We start from the raw sequence: 19,949 nt of genomic DNA on the forward strand, positions 1-19,949 counted from the left end.
TTCATCCATCCATCCATCAGATAATGAATTGAAGAAGAAACGTTCAGAAATCTATCTCATCTCATCACACCTCCATCTTCGCGACGCCGTCCGCGATGTCCTCCGCGGTGGACGTGATGTAATACACCGCCGGCGCCCCCGGGGTGGCGGCGTCCACCTTGACGCCGCCGCTCGTCGCCGCCGCGACGCTCTCCGCCGCGGCGCCGTCCAAAGCGTCCCCGGCGGATGAAAACACCGCGAAGGCTTTCAACCCGCACGCCTTGGCGATGAACGCCGCGTTCTCGTTCAAGACGCCAGCCTCGTCGAAGATCAAGCGCACGCTGAGCGCGTCTTCGCCGACCGCCTTGGCCTCGTCCTGCTTGAACTTGATGAACGGCATCACCATCTTCATGACGTTTTTGAAATTGGCATCCTTCGACAGCTCGCTCGCCTTTACCGCGTCCAACACCTCGTTCACGGGCGGGAACGCGTTCGCGCTCGCGTCGTACTTCTCCGCGAGAATCCCGAGGCACACCTCCTGCCACCCGCCAAACTTCTCCGCGACGAACACGTGCGCGGCGTCGCACGTCTTGATCGGCGGCGGCGGCCCCGCGCCCTTCTTTTTCGGCGGCGCCGTCGCCTTGGCGACGCCCTTTCGAATCGACGACACGAGGTCGTCCAGGTACCGCGCCGCGGCCATGAGCGCCTTGTCCGGCTCGACGTACGTCGGGAACCCGGCTTTCGTGACCGTGCCGGGCTTTCCGAGGAGCGCGCCCCACACGTGTTCGCACGTGTGCGGGCAAAATGGCGCGAGGAGAAGCGTCGAGACTTCGATGAAGCGTTTCACGAGCTCCGCGTGCATGTTGCCCTCTTCGCCCAAGCCGCCGCACTGGAGCCGGTACGCGTCGCGCGCGGACTGCAGGTCGTAGTACCCGCACTTCAGCGCCTCGCGGAACATCATGTTCTCGTAGTGCTCCTCCGTGGATTTGATCGCGTGGTTCATCGCGTTCGCGAAGACGCGGTCGCCGAACGTCTGCGGGCGATTCCGCGCGAAGCGACGACGTCGGGGCGGAGTCGAAAGGCGTCAGATTATGGAGTCGAAAGGCGTCGAGGCGCGTGATCGGGATCGAAAGCGAGGGGTGATGGGCGGAGAGAAACGCCGGCGGGCGTATAGTGCGCGCCTGATCCGACGGGCCGGTCCGCAATTTCCCCGCGGCGGCGAGCGCGAGCATCTCTTCGATCCACGCGAGCTCCTTCGTGAGACGCAAAATCGCCGCGTTCGCGGTGTCGTCCACAAAGTTGGCATCCTCGATCGTGTCCCCGGCGTCCGCGAGCGCGAATCGCATCGCGTCCGACGAGTACGCCTCGATCGCCGCCTTGAGCGTCTTAAAGTTGCCCGTGGACTTGCTCATCTTCTCGTTGTTCAGGAGCAGGTGACCGTTCGTTCGGAACCCGCGCGGCCACTTACTCTCGTCCTCCGCCCACAACGCGACGTGGTTGTAGATGGAAAACGTGAGGTGATTCTGAATCAAATCCTTCCCGCTGACTCTCAGGTCGAACGGATACCAAAACTCAAACTCCGTCTTCATCTCCTTCAGCAGCTCCTTTGGAAAATCCGATCCCGCCGGGAGCGGGACGCCGAGGAACACCGCGTCCCACACCTCGTCCGTCATCGCGCTCGGCTCAACGCTCGGCCTCGCCGACCCGTACATGTCCCCGCCCTGCAACAAGTGCGCGACGGTGTAATACGCCATGTAAATCGTGCTGTCCGACAGCGACTCGATGAGAAACTGTTCGTCCCACGGCACCCTGGTCCCCAACCCGAACGCGCGACTGCACGCCCACTGCCGGAGCCACCCGAGCGTGTGCTCGAACGCCTTCCTCGCCTCGTCGTGATACGTGCGCATCCCCGCGAGACACTTCTCCGCCTTCTCTCGCCACCCTTCCTCGCCGTACTCGAGGTACCACTGTCGTCGTCGGGGTGGAGTTGAAAGGCGTCGGTTGGAGTTGAAAGGCGTCGAGGACGGGGATTGAAAGCGCGGGGTGGGCGGAGAGACGCGCCGGGCGAAGTCCTTAAGGATCGGCGTTCACAACGCGAACGGGGTCGTATGGGAACCAGTGTATGGGACGCACCTGGTCCGTCAGCGCGACGACGCACTCGTCCCCTGACCGCGACATGACCTGCTTCTCCGGCTCGCTGTACACGATCGCGTCGCCGCTCTCGAGCATGAGGTCTCTGATCTTCGGCTTGACGATCTTCACGGGCTCGCCCTCGTAGACGCCGCGGAGCATGACGCCGTCGGTGAACCCCTTGAGGTACGTCCTGTGCTTCGCCTCCTCGAGCTTCGCCTTGTCGTTCTGCGACTGAATCTTGAGCTGCTCGCACACGATCGGCGCGCACGCGTCGCCGAACTCCGGGATGCGCACGCACGGGACGACGTCGAAGGGGAGGACCCACTCGTCGAGGACGCCAAACTTTTCGCGCAGCGCCTTTTTCGCCTTCAAGTCGGAGAGCGCCATGAAATCGTCGGGCGAGTCCGACGGCACGGACGTCACCACCCCCGTGCCTTTCCCCATCAGAATCGTCAGCATGGGCAAGCAGTAGATCTTCTCGAGGATCGCGAGCGGGGATTTCACCGCGCACCCGATCAGCGCCGCGCCCTTGAACGACAGGATCTTCCCGGTGTCGCCCTCCGCCTTGGTGCGCTCCTGGTAGCTCAGGTTTCTCGCCGCGCGGTCGCACATGACCATGACGTCTCCGTTCGCCATCTCGAACGCGCCGTAATCGCCGTCCGGCAAGATCCAGCAGTTCGTCTGTCCGTACATCGTCTCCGGCCGCAACGTCGCCGCCGCGAGGAAGACGTTCTTCCCCGCGAGCGGAGCCAGCTCCCCGACGAGACACTCGTCGTAGACGCGCATCTTAATCAAAACGTACTCCTGCGGGCCGACGCCTTCGCCCGACGCGCGGTCGTGATCCGCGCACGGCTGCCCGTCGAGGGGCGAGTACACCGCCATCCGCTTCGCTTTGATCACCTTCCCGATCTTCTTCAGGGTGTTGAACTGCCATCGCACGAACGCGTCGTAGAACGGGTTGTGGTCCGTGGTGGTGAACGACCGGCGCCAGTCCACCTGAGGGTAATCGTCCATACGAGCGAACGTCGGGGTGGAGTTGAAAGGCGTCAGAAGCGGAGTTGAAAGGCGTCGAGGTGTGTCGGGATTGAAACCATCGATGTGTGAGCGGAGAGATGCGCCGGGAAAAGTCCTTAAGGAACGGCGTTCACCACGCCGACGCGGTCGTATGGGGACCGGTGTGAGATAGAACGCGCCTGGCATCCCATCGCGGCGACGTCGCGCTTGGCGAGGGGGGGGAAGTAATCGAGCCAGTGGTACGGGTCCGCGAACGGCGGGATCTCCGAGTCGCCGATCCCGGAGCTCTTCATGATGTCCCACTGGTACGTCTGCGTCCCCGCTTTCGCGGACGCTTTGGACTTTTTCGCGGCGAACTTGGTCGGGTCGGCGTTTTTCGCGTCGGCGGCTTTTTGCGCCGCCGCCGCCGCCGCCGCCGCCGCCTCCGCCGCCTCGTCGATCACGGGAAACACCGGCGGGTTCCCGTACTTGGCGATCTCGTTCTTGATCTTGTCCGCGCTCGCTTTGATCGGCATCCCGGTGCAGTGAAACGCAAACGGGAATAGCGTTTCGTCGCCCTTCAGACGATGATACGCGCTCGCGAACTCGAGCTTCGAGAGCGAAAACGCGTGCCCGAGGTGCAGCATCCCGTTCATGTACGGGTACGGGAAGTTCCCGAAGAACTTGGGCGGTTTAGAGCCTGCGGGTTCGATCGGCGCGGAAGGTTCGGGCGGCGCGGGGGTGAGTGAGCGGCGGGGAGGGAGAGAGGGAGAGCGCGCGGAGAGGAGACGCCGCGCGATCGCTCGGAACCTCGTCGATGGATCGATCGTCGATCGCGAGAGCTATCCGGCGGACGACGACGACGACGACGACGACGACGACGGGAGAGGGACGACGGCGCGCGGACGCACCGTCCTTGGGCGCGGAGACCTCGAAGGTCTTCTCGTCCGCCCATTTCTTCTGCGCTCTCGCTTGGAGCTCGAGCAGGGTGTCGCGGCGCGCGGTCGCCATCGTCGCGGCGAAGAGGACGACGCGCGGACGGACGACGCGATCGGAGGCGAGGAGGAAGTTTTCGCGCTCGCGCGAGGCGCGACGACGACGCTCGCGCGCTGGTACGCCCGCGAGGACGAGGGATGGACGTTGAGACGACGGGCGACGACGGTAACGTCGAGTCGCTCTCGAGGCGCGTGGGGTGCTCCCTGCGCGCGCGCGTCGGAATGACGGGCGGAGGGCGCGAGGAGGGACGGCACGAAGACGACGCACGCAGGCGCGCCGCGCCGCGCCGCCAGATCTAGTTCGTGGCCGACCGCTTGCGCTTTTGATGACCGAGGAGGCGCGAATTCCACTCTGCGCGCGTCCAGAGTGCCGGCGCGCGGAGAGGAGGGACAATAATGTCGCGCGCGTCCATCCGCATCCACGGCGATGCGACCGCGATGGCGCTCCTCGGCGGCCAAGCCCTGGACAACGGGAAGTCGTACAACATGGAGAAGGTCCTGCGCACGAACATCCTCGCGTCGGATTACTTCTCGCAGCTCGTCAAGATGAACGATTTCTACGAGCTCGTGGACGAGATCTACAACGAGGTGGATCACGTCGAGCCGTGGATGAGCGGCAACGCGCGCGGGCCGTCCACCGCGTTTTGCCTCCTCTACCGCCTATTCACGATGGAGATCGAGGACAACGAGGTGAAGCACCTGATCAACCACGGGGACTCGCCGTACATTCGCGCGCTCGGATTCTTGTACGTGAGGTACGTTCTACACACTGGTCCCCATACGACCCCGTTCGCGTGGTGAACGCCGATCCTTAAGGACTTTTCCCGGCACGTCTCTCCGCCCACCCCTCGCTTTCAATACCCGCCCTCGGCGCCTTTCAACTCCAACTGACGCCTATGAACTCCACCCCGCCATCGCTTTGTATGGAACGACCCTGAGGTACGCGCGCGATCCGAAAGAGTTCGGCCGCTGGTTCGACGAGTTCTTGAGGGACGAGGAGGAGTTCTCTCCGTCGCCGCACGGAAAGAGCGTCACGATGGGCGCGTTCGTCCGAGATTTGATCCTGGACCAGTACTACTTCGAGACCATCTTCCCAAGGATACCGGAGGTTTCGCGCCGAGCGCTCGTGGAGCGCATCAAAAAGTTTGGCTTCTCGGACAAAGCCGCGGGATGCGGCGGCGCGGGCGGTCAACGCCGAGGCGGCGGCCCGAGCTCAGGCGGCGCGCGCCCGATGTCCGTGAAAGCGGCGCTGTCGGTCAACATGGGACAGCGCGCGCCGCACGTGCAGGCGGCGATGGAGCGAGGCCGCGGGGTAGACCCGACGACGACAGTCGCCGCGGGCGCCGCGAGCAAGGACCGCGACAGGGACCGCGACAGAGACAGAGACAGGGACCGCGGCAGAGACAGAGACAGGGAGAGAGATCGCGACAGGGACAGGGACCGTCGTCGCGAAAGAGATCGGAGCCGCGAAAGAGATCGGAGCCGCGACCGCGACCCGGGGAGGTACGGTAAACTATACGGGAAGGACTCGGGGAAGAACGGCGGCGGCGGCGGCGGGAGGGACCGGAGCAGGGACCGGGGGAAACCGTACGATCGCCCGCGCGACCGAAGCCGCGACAGGTACCGAGGCGACCGGTCGCGCTCGCGCTCGAGGGATCGCAGATGAACGACGCGCTCGGGCTACGTAGAATCCTAACGTATGGACCGCGTATCCCAACTCATAAATCACCTTTTCGCGCGTCGTCGTCGCCGTCGTCGTCGTCGTCGTCCTTCCCGTCGTCGTAAACGTACCGCACGTCGTCGCCTCCCCCCACCTCACATCACAGCCGCGATTCGAGGTCGCGCCGCCGCGAATCCCCCCGCCCCTCCGCCTCCTCGATCTCGTCCCACGGCTCTCTTAACCACGGGTGCGCTAACGCCTGCGACGCGCTGAGGGTCGAGGGTCCACACACAAAGCGACGTCGGGGCGGAGTTGAAAGGCGTCAGGCGGAGTTAAAGGCGTCGAGGTGTGTCGGGATTGAAAGCGAGGGGTGGGCGGAGAGAAACGACGGGAAAAGTCCTCAAGGATCGGCGTTCACCACGCCAACGCGGTCGTACGGGGACCAGTGTACGGGACGCACCTGAGCCGCGCGTCCGGATTGGGCCGCAGCAACGCGAGCAAAAAATCGACGAAGCCGCCTTCCCTTTTCGTCGCGAACCCCAGACGCGCGCGCAGCGTCGTGCGCTTCGGCTCGAACACGCGCAGTTCCCCGCTCCGTTCGTCGCGCTCGTAGATCAACCCGCTCTTCGTGAAGAACTTCGCGGCGTGGCGGCCGCGTCGGAGCAGCGCGGGGTCGAACGGGCCGAGGACGCCGACGCATCGCGCCAACATGGACGCGACGCCGTCGTTCTGGAATAACACCTCTCCGGTGTACAGCTCGGCCAAGACGCACCCGAGGCTCCACACGTCGATCTTCACGCCGTACGGCGCGCCGACGATCACCTCGGGGGCGCGGTACGACCGCGACTGGACGTACGACGACAGGTGGTCGGTGACGTAGCAACTCGACCCCAGGTCGATGACTTTCACCGTCTGGTTCGTGTACGAGCGAATCAAGACGTTCTCGGGTTTGAGGTCCGCGTGGATGATGTCCAAGCCGTGGAGGAACTCCAGCGAGGTTAATATCTGCCGCGCGATCGATCGCAGCGTCTTGAGCGTGAAGTACGGCTCCGTTTCCGCCTCGACGTTGTGCTTCTGGAACTCGTACAGGTTCGAACGGAGGAGCTCCGTGACGATGAACAGATGCTCGCGATGGTAGAAGTAATCGTACATCCGCAGGATCCCTTTCGCGTCTTCCGGGTCCGCGTCGTTCACCACGGTCAACAGCTTGACCTCGTCCAACGACTGATCGAAGTAGTCCTTGTTGTTCTTGATGATCTTCACGCACACGCACTCGCCGGTGACGAGATCGCGCGCTCGCAACGCGGTGGAAAACGCCGCGGAGCCGAGATGGTCCGTGAGCTGGTACCGACCCGCGACGACCACGCCCACTCGCGCGGGGAACTCTTTCGAGGTCTCGAACCCGGTGCGGTTCAGACGGTGCACGACCCTAAGGTTGAATTCGGTGAAGTCGCCGCCATCGTCGTCGTCGTCGAAGTCGTCGTCGTCGAAGTCGTCGTCGCTCGTGAGGTCATCGTCCTCGTCTTCGTCGTCGTCTTCCGCGCGCTCCTCCCCAGCCGCCCCCGCCGTCTCCGCGCCCGCGCAGCGCGACGCTTTCTCTTCCTCTTCCTCCGGCGACGTCTCTTCGTCTTCCACGTCGGCCGCGACCGCATCCTTCGCGTCGTCCTCCTCGTTCGTCGCCGTCGTCGCCGCCGCGGAACCTTCCGCGTCCGTCCCGCGAGCCTCCCCCTCCCCCTCCCCCTCCCCGGCCGCGTCCGCATCCGCGTCCGCGTCGCGATCGGTCCGATCCCCCGTCGCGGCCCACGCCCTGAGCGCGTCCGCGGCGTCGTCCAAGCGCGTCGTCGCGCCGCCCGCGTCGCTCCCGACGCCGCCGACGGGGGGGGTCCGCGGGGTGCCGTTCCCTTTGGACGACCCCCCGAACTCGCTCCCGCCCCACCCCAGCGTGATCTCTCCGTTCCCGCCCGTCGCGCCGCCGCCGCCGGCGTCGGCGTCGCTGCCGGGCGTCGCGGTCCCGAGTGGGGAGGGCGAGCGGTCGAACGCGAACTCCCCCGCCGCGAGCATCGACGGGAGCGACGGCGACGGCGACGCGGACGCGGACGCGGACGGCGACGGCGACGGCGACGGTTCGGCGTGCCGTGCGTTAACCTCCACGACGGCCGCACCATCCGTTACCCGGACCCGGAGATTAAGGAGTTCGGCGGTCGAACCGTCGACTTCGCCGTCTGTCGCTTCTTCCTTCGCTGCTTCCTCTTCCTCTTCCGCCTCGTCGTCTCGTTCGCGCGATGAAGGCCCCGTGACGCGCGGGTCTTCGCCTACTAACGGCTGCTTCGCGTCCGTTTCATCCCCCCAGGACCAGCCGCAGCCGTCGACTTCCGTTTCAAAAAAGGCTTCCTCCTGCTCGCGCGGAACCGCGTGGACTTCGAACCCGACGTCGTCGTCGTCGTCGTACTCGTCCGAGAGCTCGCCATCCTGCCACGCCTCGATGATCCGCTCGTGCTCTCGCGCGATCGCGTCCGGGGTGGCCGGCGAGTCCGGGGAGGACGTCGCCGCCGTCGCCGCCGCCGCGTCGACGGCTGTCGCGGCGTCCGCCGCCGCGGCCAGGTCCACGGCGTCGAGGTCGTCCACGACCGCGTCGATCTTCGCCGCGAGCGTCGCGGGGAACGGCGTCTTCGGGAGCGGCGTCTTCTTCCGCGAGACCGCGGCGGCGGCGGCGGGTTCGATCGTCACTTCCTTCGTCGTCGCGGCATCTTCGTCTTTTCCGCGGTCGTCGTCTGGTGCGTCGTCCTCCTCGTCGTCGATCGCGGGCTCGACGACGACGCCGTTCGCCGCCGCGGCCGCGAGCGCCTCGCGCTCTGCTTCGATCCTCGCCTCGAGCTCGCCGACGAGGGCTTCTTCCGCCTGTGGACGTCGGCGATGAAGAGAAGGGAGGGTGAGCGCGAGAGGAGGACGAGAGAGGGGCGAGCGACTCGCCGGCGGGCGAAAACGGGTCGAGATTCGAAGTGGGCACCACCGCGAGTTCGAACGCGAGGGCGCGCGGGGCGTCGCGACGACGACGCACCACTCGGAACCCCTCCGCGCGCAGGTACCGCAGGATGTCCTGCAGCGTGGACGTGTCCTCGGGGAGGCGGTCGATCGCCATCCCCGCCGCTCGCCGACGCGATCTGAGCCTTGGGCGGTCGAGGCGAGCGAAAGTGTTAACTGAAGAAATCATCACCGCACCAGACGAAGAGTGATCAGAGACGCTTTCTCGAGCGCGACGCTACGGCCTACAGCACGCTATTCTATCGCTTCCTACTACCCTTCCCTTTCTTCCCGCCGCCGCCGCCGCCGCCCTTCCCGCCTTTCGTCACCCTCAGGTCCTCCAGCTCCGAGGTGAACTCCGCGAAACGATCGGCGACGAGCAAAGCCTCGCCGCGCCGCGCGCGCGCCGTCTCCGCGTCCTCCTCCGACGCCGCCGCCGCCGCCGCCGCCGCCGCCGCTCGAACGCCGCGACCAACCGATGTTGTAACGCCTTCGTTATCAGCGTTACCATCGTCGTCACCACCGCCATCGCCGCCGCCGCCGCCCGTTTCCGCGCGATCGAACGCGGCGGACCGCGCCGCCGCCGCCGCCGCCGCCGCCGCCGCCGCCGCCGCGCTCCGCGCCGTCGCTCGCCTCTCCCCGACGACGGTCAGACGCCGCGCGCGCACCTTCGCGTCTCGCTCCAGCGCGGCGAACGCCGCGGACGCCTCGGGCGTGGGCGCGACGAGAGACAGGCTCACGCCTCGAGCCGCGCACCCGGGCCTGCCGGCGCGTCCGGCGCGGTGCGCGTACGCGTCCGCGCTTCGCGGCGGATCCGCGTGAATCACGAGTTCGACACCCGGGAGGTCCAGCCCTCTCGCGGCGACATCCGTGGCGACGAGGACGTCGCACGCGCCGTCGCGCAGGGATTTGATCGCGGCATCGCGCGCGGTCTGAGGGAGGTCGCCGTGGAGGGAGGACACGACGCGGCGTTTGCGGCGGGTGTCGCCGACGTCTTCGTTCGCGAGGCGTCGTTCCTGCGGGGGGGGGGGGCGGAGGGAAGGGGGTCTTAAGACGCGAGGCGGTGAGTCATCCGTCGCCGCGAGAGGGTCGCCCCCGCGCGTCGGTGAAACCGAAACCGAAAGACCGAGACTGAAATTGCGACCGAGAGCGACCGAGTCTGAACGGAACCGAACCGGGTGGCGGCGGGCGCGAGAAGCTCAGGTTTTGGTTGGTTACATCGACCCCGTCTAAAAGGTCTCGAAAGTCTAACATGTGAAAAAAAAGGTGATCATCACCGCAACCGCGCGCGCCGCCAAGCCGGGGAGAAAAACGGAACGAAATCCGAACGAACGAACGAAAAGATAACCGAGCGTCGGAGTCCGTCTCCGCGTTCCATCATATGCAAACACGTGTGTGTAATCACCGTCGAACCTCAGGGAATGTAGGTAAGAAAACGATTTTACATTCACGCGGAACGGGAGGGAGCGGACGTAGAAACCGACAAACCGACGGACAGACGCCAAAAAAAAAAAACGAAACGAGGAAAGGAACCCGTCCACCCGTGAGGTCTCATAGAATTGTAGTCTATTGTCGTTTGCCCACATGCTTTGGTCAGGACGATGGTTTGTGTAATCATCGACCGCCGGGTGTCGTGTTCGCGTCCCCGAGCCGAGCCGAGCGAGCCGAGCGGCGGGCGAGAGGAAGAGAGTCCGAAACGAAACGGAAAAAAAAACACCCTCCACGGATCCGCGACGGACCGACGTATCAAACGCGCGACGCGCGCACCTCGTACGCGATGGCCAGCATCCCGCACAGCCGCTCCGCGTTCGCTTTTGTCTCCATGAACACGATCGCCTGCCCCGAGACGCCGCCGGGGCTAGGGCGCGCGATGCCGACGTCCTCGGAGCCGCCGCCCGCGGCGCCGGCGTCTTCGTCGCGTCCCAACGCGTACGCGTCCACGGCGTCCACGACGACGCCGACGACGTCGTCCTCCCGCGCCGCGATCGCCAAGTGCTCCACGGTCCCTCCCACGCACGACCCGCCGTATCCCGCGATCGTCACGAGCGCGTGGTCTCTCGGGAGTCGCCCCCGTAAGAACCGCGCGAGTTTCGGCGGCGACGTCGCGCTGAGGCACGCCGTCCGCGCGTCGCCCCCCGGCGGTCGCATCACGGCTTCGACGTCTGAGGAGGGCGATTCGATTCCGTCGCCGGTCGGTCAGTTGAAAGGGGGACGCGATCGATCAAACATCAAACGTCAAACGTCAAACGTCAAACGTCGCTCGCGACCGAGGGGCCCCGGGGGTGGGTGAAAGACCAAAGACGCCGCGTGACGGGACGCACCCGACTCGAACCCGCCGTCCAAGAGCCGGTCCGCCTCGTCCAACACCTGCACCAACAGCGACGTCGGGTCGATCACGCCGCGGTCGACGAGCTCTTTGACCCGTCCCGGGGTTCCGATCACGACGCTCGCGCCGGCTTTGATCGCGGCGATCTGCGGCGCGTCCGGCGCGCCGCCGACGCAGAGCGCGCATCGAAGCCCCGCCGCCGCGACGTGAAGCGCCGCGTGTTCGTACACCTGCGCCGCGAGCTCGCGCGTGGGGAGCCACACGATCGCGGCGACGTGGCCGGTTTTGATTGGTTTATTCGTTTCGTCGCGCCACGTGTCGTTTTTCGATAGGATGTGCGCCAGCGGGAGGAGGTACGCGAGCGTCTTCCCGGAGCCCGTCGGCGCCTGCACGAGGACGTCTCTGCCCTCGGTTATCATGCACCTGAGCGTGCGCTCTTGCACGGGCGTGAGGTGGGATATCCCTCGCGCCTTGACGCGCGCTTTCGCAGCCTGGGCGGAAAGCGCGGAGACGTGGGCGAGGTGGTGTCAGCGACGAGATGGGGAAGACTCGCGCGCGGCGACGACGCGAGAAGAGGCGGCGGCGCGGACGAGCGCGCTCTCGCGAGATTTTGATGCCGACCGCGCCGGAATGGCGGCCGGCGAAATTCGACAGAATCGCGACGCGCCTCCGATATCGGCGCCGCGTCCACCTCCTGCGTCGTCGACGCCAGCACGACGGACGGCGGAGGCGGCGGCGACGACGACGACGTCATCGCGACCCGTCGTCCGTCGCCGGGGGGCCACGACGAGTGACGACGACTCGGTCTCGGGGAATCGCGACGAGCGGTAGCGGTACAGTAGCGCGGAAGGGATCGATGACCGACCGCGCCGCGGCTCGGCTCGCGTCGTACTTTCCGACGTCAACTTTGAACGACTCTGATGAAACGAACGCCGGGCGCAGACGCCCCCGCGCGGCGCGGAGACCTCTCCCTCATGACGACTTCGGACGCGCGCGCGGCGGCGTCCCCGTCGGAGTGGTCGCTCACGCCAAAGTCGCTCATGGCCGCGCTGCGGACGCCGACGACGGCGCCGTCGTCGTCCTCCGCGTCCACGAACGCGACGCCGTCGCCCGCGCGGTCCGCGCTGGCGGGGGCCGACATGACGACGAGCGCGAAGACGACGACGACGACGACGGGGAAGAAATCGAGCCGCTCGCGAGGCGAGACACACAGCTGGCGCTGCTCGTACGTCATGAACAGCGAGAACGGCGTGAACCTGTACGGCCGCCTGGACGTCGACGAGAAGCGCGCGAGGTTCGTCGCCGCGTCGGGGCTATTCGGGACCGCGTATCAGTTCGTCATGCCGCGCGACCAGATACAGATCGTGCGCGTGCCGACGGCGTCGTCGCCGTACAACGCGCTCGAGCTGCACACGAAGTACCGGCAGAACATCCTGTGCGACTTCAAGGACAACGAGGCCGTGTTCAGGAGGTGTTGCGCGCTCATGAAGCTCGAGGTGCTCCCTCAGGTGCAGTTCCCCCCGACGCTCTCGGTTTTTTTTTCTTCGCCGCGTGCCTTCTTTTTCGCGTCGCGTGCCTTCTTTTCCCACCCTCGCTCCCCCGCCCACGGTACCCTTCCCCTCCCCCCCCCCCCGTCTCCCCGCAGCGATCCCCGCTGATCGCGATCAGAGCCGCGGACACGTCCAAAGCCGCGAACGAGCACCGCGCGCGAGCCGCGCGCGACGCCAAGGAACGCGACGACGCCGGCAGAGCCGCGGCGCTCGAGCGATCCATCCTCGAAGACGAGCAGCTCACCGCGCAAGTCGCGCACCTGCACTCGGGCGCGTCCCATTCGTCACACTGGTCCCCACACGACCGCGTTCGCGTGATGAACGCCGATCCTTAAGGACTTTTGCCGTCGTCTCTATCCGCCCACACCTCGCTTTCAACGCCCGCCCTCGACTCCTTTCAACTCCGCTTCTGACGCCTTTCAACCCCACCCCGACGTTCGTCGATCGCTTCGCGCCCTCGACACTCAGAAAAAGTCAAGCTCGAACGCCGCATGAAAGAGCTCGAGCACGAGAACGAGCACTTGCACGGCGAGATGGACGTGTTGTACTTGCAAGTCGACGAGCAGAGCGGGATGCTGGACGAGTCGTTGTCGAAAGCGGCGGAGGAGGCGGTCGAGATCGCGCTCGCCACCGGCCGCGAAGAGGACGCGAGACGATTCAGGCGCGTTCTATACACTGGTCCCCATACGACCCCGTTCGCGTGGTGAACGCCGTTCCTTAAGGACTTTGCCCGGCGCATCTCTCCGCCCACCCCTCGCTTTCAATCCCCGCCATCAACGCCTTTCAACTCCAACTGACGCCTTTGAACTCCACCCCGACGTCGCTTTGTATGGAACGGCCCTCAGAGAGAAGGAGGAGAAGAACCGAAGACTCGCGGAACTCGTCGCCGCGCTCGGCGCGCTGCGCGGGGAACGCAGCGATCTTCAGGAGGAAGTCAGCGCGGTGCGAAGGGAGCTGGAGCGGCGAGGCGGGTCGGACGAGAGCGTCGGCGGCGAGCTCGAGGCTGCGCTGACGAAAGAGGTGGACCTTCTGCTCGCGAGACACGCGGAGCTCGCGACGCACTTGGAGCGGGCGCGACGAGAGAAGGCGGCGCTGGAGGGGGATTTGAACGAGGCGCTGAAGACGCCGAGGGCGAGGACGCCGCTGGCGACGTCCGACGCGGAGGAGGAAGAGGAGGAAGAAGCGCGTGGGTACCGCGTCGCGTCCGCCGCGCCCGGGGAGGATTCGACGCCGGGGGACGACGCGTCGACGTCGGCGCCCGCCGCGAGCGCCGCCGCCGCCGACGACGACGACGACGACGACGAGCCGGTTCGGCGAACGTCGACGGGCTCGCCGTCGCCGTCGTCGGTCGCCTCGCCGTCCGCGCCAGGCAGCAGCGGCGGGAACGGGAACGGAAAAGTCCGACGCCGTCGACCGATGATGGAGGAGCCCGCCGGCCCCGACGGCCCCGACGCCGAGCTCGCCGCGCACCTCATCGGCCGTCTGAAGCGCGCGGGGGAATCGGACGAGGCCGCGGTGCTCACCGCGCAGGTGGACGCGTTGATCAGGCGCGTTCTCCTCACACTGGTCCCCATACGACGCCGTTCGCGTGGTGAACGCCGATCCTTAAGGACTTCGCCCGCGCGCGTTTCTCTCCGCCCAGGGTCCCTCGCTTTCAATTCCCGACGCGCCTCGACGCCTTTCAACTCCATCTGACGCCTTTGAACTCCACCCCGACGACGACGCTTTGTACGGAACGACCCTCAGGAAGCAGGCTGAGATGGGGAAGGCGATGGAGGCGTTCGCGCGCGAGAAGGCGGCGATGGAGGAGGAGATGAGCAGGATGCGCGGCGGCGGCGGCGGAGGAGGAGGCGGGGGGGGACGCGGCGCGTCGAATCCGTCGTCGCCGTCGACGGCGCAGATCGACGCCGCCGCCGTCGCGGCGGCGGCGGCGGCGCTCGCGGCGAGGGAAGCCGCGGTCGAGAGGCGCGAGCGCGAGCTCGAGGAGACGATCGCCGCGCGGGTGAAGGCTGCGGTGGACGACGCGCTGAAGCGCGCGGAGCGAGCGCCGCGGTCGGAGCGGTACGGCGCGTCGTAGGCGCGACGACGGCGAGCGGGCGGGCTCCGACGGAGACTGCGGAGCCCGAAGCGGACGGGAAATCATCAGATTCGAGAAATCATCAGATTTGAATCGTCGCGAAAGCGAAATGTCGTTCGAACCGCCGCTTTCGCTTTTCGTCTCCTCCGTCGCGCGCATCCGTCTCCCCCGCGACGCGCCAGAACGCGACCGCGCGCGACGCGGGACGCGGGACGCCCGCCGCGAGAGAGCGCGGCTCGCGACGCGCGCGGCCCGAAGCGCGTCCGCGCCGAACGGCGGGGCGTCGCGTCCGCGCGGAGCGGAGGGCGCCGTCGCGCGTCGCATCGGGAGGCCTCGCCGTCTCCCCGCCGGCAGCCAGATCTGCGCATCCCGAACCGTCGAAGCGCGATGATGGCGCCGCCCGCGGTGGCGACCCCGCCGCCGCCGCCGCCGTCGCGCGTCCCGTCGTCCGTCTTGATCGACGGGTGTCCCTCGGTCGTCCCGGACGGCGAGGTGTCCCCGGACGACGCGCCCCCGGGGACGACGTCTCGAGACGACGAAGACGAAGACGACGACGAACGCGCGCAGCCGTCTTCGCGCGCGTCCCCGCGCGCGTCCCCGCGCGCGTCCCCGCGATCTCAACCCGCCCATCGCCTCGCGCGCGAAGAAGAAGAAGAAGAAAAAGAAGAAGAAGCGCGCGACGCGCGCGCCGCCGGGAATGAAGAACCAGCGCGATCGGGGAGCCCGCCGGGCGACCACCGCGCGGCGGCGACGGCGACGAAACGCTCAGCTCCCGCGTCGTCGATCTCGCGTCAGCCGACGGCGGCGGCGGCGGCGGACGTTCGCGTCCGACGCGTCTCTCGCGCGCGCCTCGCGAAGCTCGCGAGCGCGGGGGAGCGCGCGCGGCCGCGCGCCGGCGCGCGCGACGGCGGCGGTGCGTCCGCGGTCGAAGTCGTCATCGGGACGGACGTGCGCGTGCGGACGTCGCGGTTGACGCGCGCGGACGCGGCGTCGACGCGCGCGGGGGACCGCGACGCGTTTACGTTTTCATCAATAATCTCGGAGGCGAAAACGCCGCGCGAAAACGAAACGCGCGGCGCGAGACCGGGAGCGACGTCCGCGCTGCTCGAGAGCGCGCGCGGGCTCGCGACCGGGCTGCGGAGCTGCCTCGACGCGATCGAGGAGAAGGCGGGGGTGGACGACGACGACGACGACGACGCGACGGGGAGGGGCGACGGCGGCGACCGGTCCGCGGAGCCGGAGCCGGATCGGGACCCGGATCGGGGTCCGGACCGAACCGTAACCGTAACCGGCGACGACGCGTCGAGAAGAAAACCACGGGGACGCCGCCGAGCGCCGACGTTCTGCGGCGTCCCCGTGGACGTCCCCGCGCTCGTCGCCATCGTCGCCAAAGAGGGCGGGTACGACGCGGTCACGTCCAAGCAGCTGTGGCGGGACGTCGCGAGACGGATGCGATTCCCGGAGGACGCGATGAAGAGCCACACGTCGCTCGCGTATCACCTGCGCACGTTGTACGCGCGGCACGCGGGGGATCCCGCCGCGACGCGCGCCGCGCGACCGCCGACGCGCGACCGCGTTATTCATAAAAACGGCGAGGTGTCGAGCGTTTCAGATGAGGCGATCGCCGTGGCCGCGATGCGAGAGCTCAGAGGTATCGCCGCGGAGCGCGGGGACGACGGGACCGCCGGGACGCGCTCGACGCCGAAAAGGCAACAAAAGCGACCGGCGGCGGCGGCGGCGTCCCCGCGCGCGTCCCCGCGCGCGTCCTCGAAGCGCGCGAGACGCGACGAGGAGAACGCGCGACCGCTCGTCGCTGCGAGCCGGGCCCCGTCGTTCTTCTTCCGCGACGTCGCCGCCGACGCCGACGCCGACGCCGACGCCGACGCGCGCGCCGCGGCGAACGAAAATGTCCGCGCGATTATCTCGCGATGCTACGCGTCGCTCGATCGACTCGCGGAGGCGACGCGCGCGTCGACGCCGCCGCCCTCGCGTCCGCTGCGCCCCGCGCCGCCCGCGCCGAACCCCGGGTGCGCGCGCGCGATGCCGTGGCCGTGGCCGTGGCGCGCGGCGGGGGGGATAGGCGACAGGTCCGGCGCCGGCGCCGGCGCCGGCGGCGACCCTCCGCCGCCGCTGTGGTACGCGCCCGATCCGGACGCGTACGACGCGATGATCGAGGCGGAAGAACTCAGAGCCGCGCGCGGCGAGGCGAGGCTGTGCGCGTACGAGGGAACGGTCGAGTGGGACGCGCCGCCGCGGCCGGGGGATTACGCGCATCAGGCGCGTTCTATACACTGGTTCCCATACGACCGCGTTGGCGTGGTGGACGCCGATCCTTAAGGACTTTGCCCGGCGCTTCTCTCCGCTCATCCCTCGCTTTCAATCCCCGCCCGCGACGCCTTTCAACTCCGCCTGACGCCTTTGAACTCAACCCCGACAATCGCTTGTATGGAACGACCATCAGCCCGTGCCGTCGTATCTGAGGTATCGCGAGGAAGGCGCGGGAGGGCGCTGCGCGTCGCCGCTCGTCGGCGACGGCGCGAGAACGCCCGTCGGAGGCGCGGCGGCCGCCGCCGCCGCCGCCGCCGCCGGTGGCCGGCGGTGGCGCGGGCAAACGCTCGCGTCCGTCGCGCTCGCCGCGCAGGAAGGCGCGAACGCGCGGTTCGTCCAACGAAGCGACGCCGTGCGTCGAATCTTCGCGGCGGCGACCCCGGGTCGCGTCGCGCCGACGTTCTCGCCCGCGCCCGACGCGCTTCCGTCGTCCGCGGCCGCGGCGAGCGCGCTCGCGACGCTTCAACGGCGGTTCCTCGACGGCGGCGACTCCTCGATGCAGGCGTCGTTCTCGATGCAGACGCGGCGGGGCGGCGTGCACGTCACCCCGAACAGCGGCGGTGGCGCCGGCGCGCACGCCGCCGCCGCGATGAGTTACCGCTCGCTCGCGACGCCGGCGGCGCTGGCGAGGACCCGCGCGCTCGAACCTTTCTTCCGCGTCGACCGCAGCGGCGTCCACGGGATGGGCGTGTTCACGACCGTCGCGCTCCCCGGGCGCGAGATGATCATGGAGTACAAGGGCGAGATCGTTCGCAGGCCGATCGCTGATCGAAGAGAGGCTGCGGAGAGGGCGGCCATCGCGCGACGAGCGAAGGACGCCGCCGATAGCGCGGCGCGACGCGGGGACCCGCCGCCGCCGCCGCTCTCCGAGGTGCGTTCTATCTCACACTGGTTCCCAAACGACCGCGTTGGCGTGGTGAACGCCGATCCTTAAGGACTTTTTTAGCGTGTCTCTCCGCCCACGCCTCGCTTTCAATCCCCGCCCGCGACGCCTTTCAACTTCAACTGACGCCTTTCAACTCCACCCCGACGTTCGCTCGTATGGAACGGCCCAAAGGCGGACTTGGCCGCGGCGTCGACGTACATGTTCACCGTGGACGCCGCCGCGGGTCTCATCGTGGACGCGACGAGGAAAGGGAACGTCGCGAGGTTCGTGAACCACTGCTGCGAGCCCAACTGCGTCGCGAAGAGCGTGCACGTCGAGGGCGCGAGACGCGTGGTGCTCTTCACGACGCGCGACGTCGCCGCGGGGGAGGAGCTGTTTTACGATTATCAGGCGCGTTCTGTCATGTACACTGGTCACCATACGACCGCGTTCGCGTGGTGCACGCCGTTCCTGGAGGACTTTTCCTGGCGTGTCTCTCCGCCCACTCCTCGCTTTCAATCCCCGCCCGCGACGCCTTTCAACTCCATCTGACGCCTTTCAACTCCACCCCGACCCTCGACCCTCAGTTCGCGCCGGACGCGCCCGAGTCGTGCGTTCCGTGCGCGTGCGGCGCGCCGCGGTGCCGCGGGTCGATCAACGTGCAGGTTTTGGACGAGGACGCGGTCCCGCGGGGGAGGGGGAGGAGGTGACGGACGGGGCGTGGTGGACGCGCGACGTGAACGTATGACGTGTACCGGAAGAAGAGAGGGACGAACCGACGAGCGAAGACGTTGAATGAATGAATATCACGGACGCGAGTCTAATAATCTAATAATACCTGTCGTCGTCGTCGTCGTCGTCGTCGTCGTCGTCGTCGTCGTCGCTGCTAAACTGCCCACCACCTCGTCGCCCGCCTCGTGGACTACCTCCCCGCCCTCCTCCTCGTCTCCCGCCGCCTCTGCCTCTCGCGCCGCCCGGTTTCCTCCCCGCGTCTGCCTTTTGCGCGCGCGGTTTCTTACCCCGGCCGCTCACCTTGACCATCCCCCTCGCGGCGATGACCCCGTGCGCGTCGTAATCGATCGCCGCGCCGCCGAACCCAGCCTGCTTCAACCGCGTCACGACCCCGCGCGCGACGTTCCCCGCGCTCTTCGACGCCGGGTCGCCGATGTAGTGATACAGCTTCCCGGACGGCTTCAACACTCTCAGCAGCTCGCGATAAAACGCCTCGGAGAAGAGCTCTCCGGCGAGCGCGAACGTCGGCGGATCGTGGACGATGCGATCGAACTCGCCGTCCGGCAGCGTCGGCAGAACGTCCGCGGCGTTCCCGTACAGCTGCTGGATCGACCCGTCGAACAGCTCCGCGGAGTGCGGGTTCATCCGGCACATCTCCGTCATCGACGGGTCCAACTCGATCGTCGTCACGCGGCCGCCTATGGGTCGTTCCATACGAGCGAACGTCGGGGCGGAGTTGAAAGGCGTCAGATGGAGTTGAAAGGCGTCGAGGGCGGGGATTGAAAGCGAGGGACCCTGGACGGAGAGAGACGACGGCAAAAGTCCTTAAGAATCGGCGTTCACCACGGCGACGGGGTCGTATGGGGACCAGTGTATAGAACGCGCCTTTTTTCATCGCCGCGATAGCGGTGTACGCGAGCCCGGTGCAAACGTCCAGGACGCGAGCGTTTTTTCGTATTGGCGTCACCGCGTTTATCTTCCGCATCGTGTCCTCCATCGGGTTCACGCCGACGCCGAAGCGGTGCATGGAGAACCCGGCGACGAGCGCGGTCGGCGGCGCGCGCGAATCGCCGGACGGCATCAGAGACACCGCCCTCGACGTGTCGTCCGAGAAGACTTGGAATCGGTCGACGTCCTCCCCGGCGTGGAGGACGTACACGCCCTTCTCGTCCCGCGACACCTTCGCGATCTCGTCCCATGTCGCGAGGAGGAGGCGGCGTCGCCGCGAGGACGAGGACGCGTCGTGCGCGGCTTCCGCGTCCGCGTCCGCGTCCGCCGCGACGACGATGC

The 19,949-nt window shown here is 67.4% G+C and overlaps 7 protein-coding genes across 7 annotated transcripts; 4 read left to right on the forward strand and 3 right to left on the reverse strand.

Moving 5' to 3' along the window:
- Positions 1-2: 2 nt before the first annotated feature.
- Positions 3-4,116, reverse strand: MICPUCDRAFT_46961 (uncharacterized protein; the record flags this gene model as incomplete). Its single annotated transcript, XM_003057963.1, has 5 exons — positions 3-925; positions 1,275-1,946; positions 2,113-3,108; positions 3,252-3,805; positions 4,017-4,116. The coding sequence occupies 5 exons, from the start codon at positions 4,114-4,116 to the stop codon at positions 65-67; spliced, it is 3,183 nt and encodes a 1,060-aa protein (XP_003058009.1). The 3' UTR covers positions 3-64.
- Positions 4,117-4,479: 363 nt separating this feature from the next.
- MICPUCDRAFT_26188 (uncharacterized protein) lies at positions 4,480-5,827 on the forward strand. The gene is made up of 2 exons (XM_003057599.1): positions 4,480-4,855; positions 5,040-5,827. The coding sequence occupies exons 1-2, from the start codon at positions 4,497-4,499 to the stop codon at positions 5,764-5,766; spliced, it is 1,086 nt and encodes a 361-aa protein (XP_003057645.1). The 5' UTR covers positions 4,480-4,496; the 3' UTR covers positions 5,767-5,827.
- Positions 5,828-6,174: 347 nt separating this feature from the next.
- Positions 6,175-7,200, reverse strand: MICPUCDRAFT_16074 (uncharacterized protein; the record flags this gene model as incomplete). Its single annotated transcript, XM_003057964.1, has 1 exon — positions 6,175-7,200. A coding segment is annotated over one exon (1,026 nt), but the record flags the coding sequence as incomplete, so codon positions are not given.
- Positions 7,201-9,512: 2,312 nt separating this feature from the next.
- MICPUCDRAFT_10670 (uncharacterized protein) lies at positions 9,513-11,583 on the reverse strand (the record flags this gene model as incomplete). The annotated part of the gene is made up of 3 exons (XM_003057965.1): positions 9,513-9,797; positions 10,723-10,943; positions 11,103-11,583. Coding segments are annotated over 3 exons (987 nt in total), but the record flags the coding sequence as incomplete, so codon positions are not given.
- A 498-nt stretch (positions 11,584-12,081) lies between these two features.
- Positions 12,082-14,352, forward strand: MICPUCDRAFT_57041 (uncharacterized protein; the record flags this gene model as incomplete). Its single annotated transcript, XM_003057600.1, has 3 exons — positions 12,082-12,658; positions 13,126-13,335; positions 13,505-14,352. The coding sequence occupies 3 exons, from the start codon at positions 12,082-12,084 to the stop codon at positions 14,350-14,352; spliced, it is 1,635 nt and encodes a 544-aa protein (XP_003057646.1).
- Positions 14,353-14,428: 76 nt separating this feature from the next.
- Positions 14,429-14,734, forward strand: MICPUCDRAFT_57042 (uncharacterized protein; the record flags this gene model as incomplete). The annotated part of the gene is made up of 1 exon (XM_003057601.1): positions 14,429-14,734. One exon carries the CDS (start codon positions 14,429-14,431, stop codon positions 14,732-14,734), a length of 306 nt encoding a protein of 101 aa, XP_003057647.1.
- Positions 14,735-15,124: 390 nt separating this feature from the next.
- MICPUCDRAFT_57043 (uncharacterized protein) lies at positions 15,125-18,637 on the forward strand (the record flags this gene model as incomplete). The annotated part of the gene is made up of 4 exons (XM_003057602.1): positions 15,125-17,053; positions 17,196-17,933; positions 18,120-18,419; positions 18,515-18,637. The coding sequence occupies 4 exons, from the start codon at positions 15,125-15,127 to the stop codon at positions 18,635-18,637; spliced, it is 3,090 nt and encodes a 1,029-aa protein (XP_003057648.1).
- Between the last annotated feature and the right edge of the window lie 1,312 nt (positions 18,638-19,949).

This window comes from Micromonas pusilla, assembly GCF_000151265.4.
Source record: "Micromonas pusilla CCMP1545 genomic scaffold MICPUCscaffold_4, whole genome shotgun sequence".
Classification (NCBI taxonomy): domain Eukaryota; kingdom Viridiplantae; phylum Chlorophyta; class Mamiellophyceae; order Mamiellales; family Mamiellaceae; genus Micromonas; species Micromonas pusilla.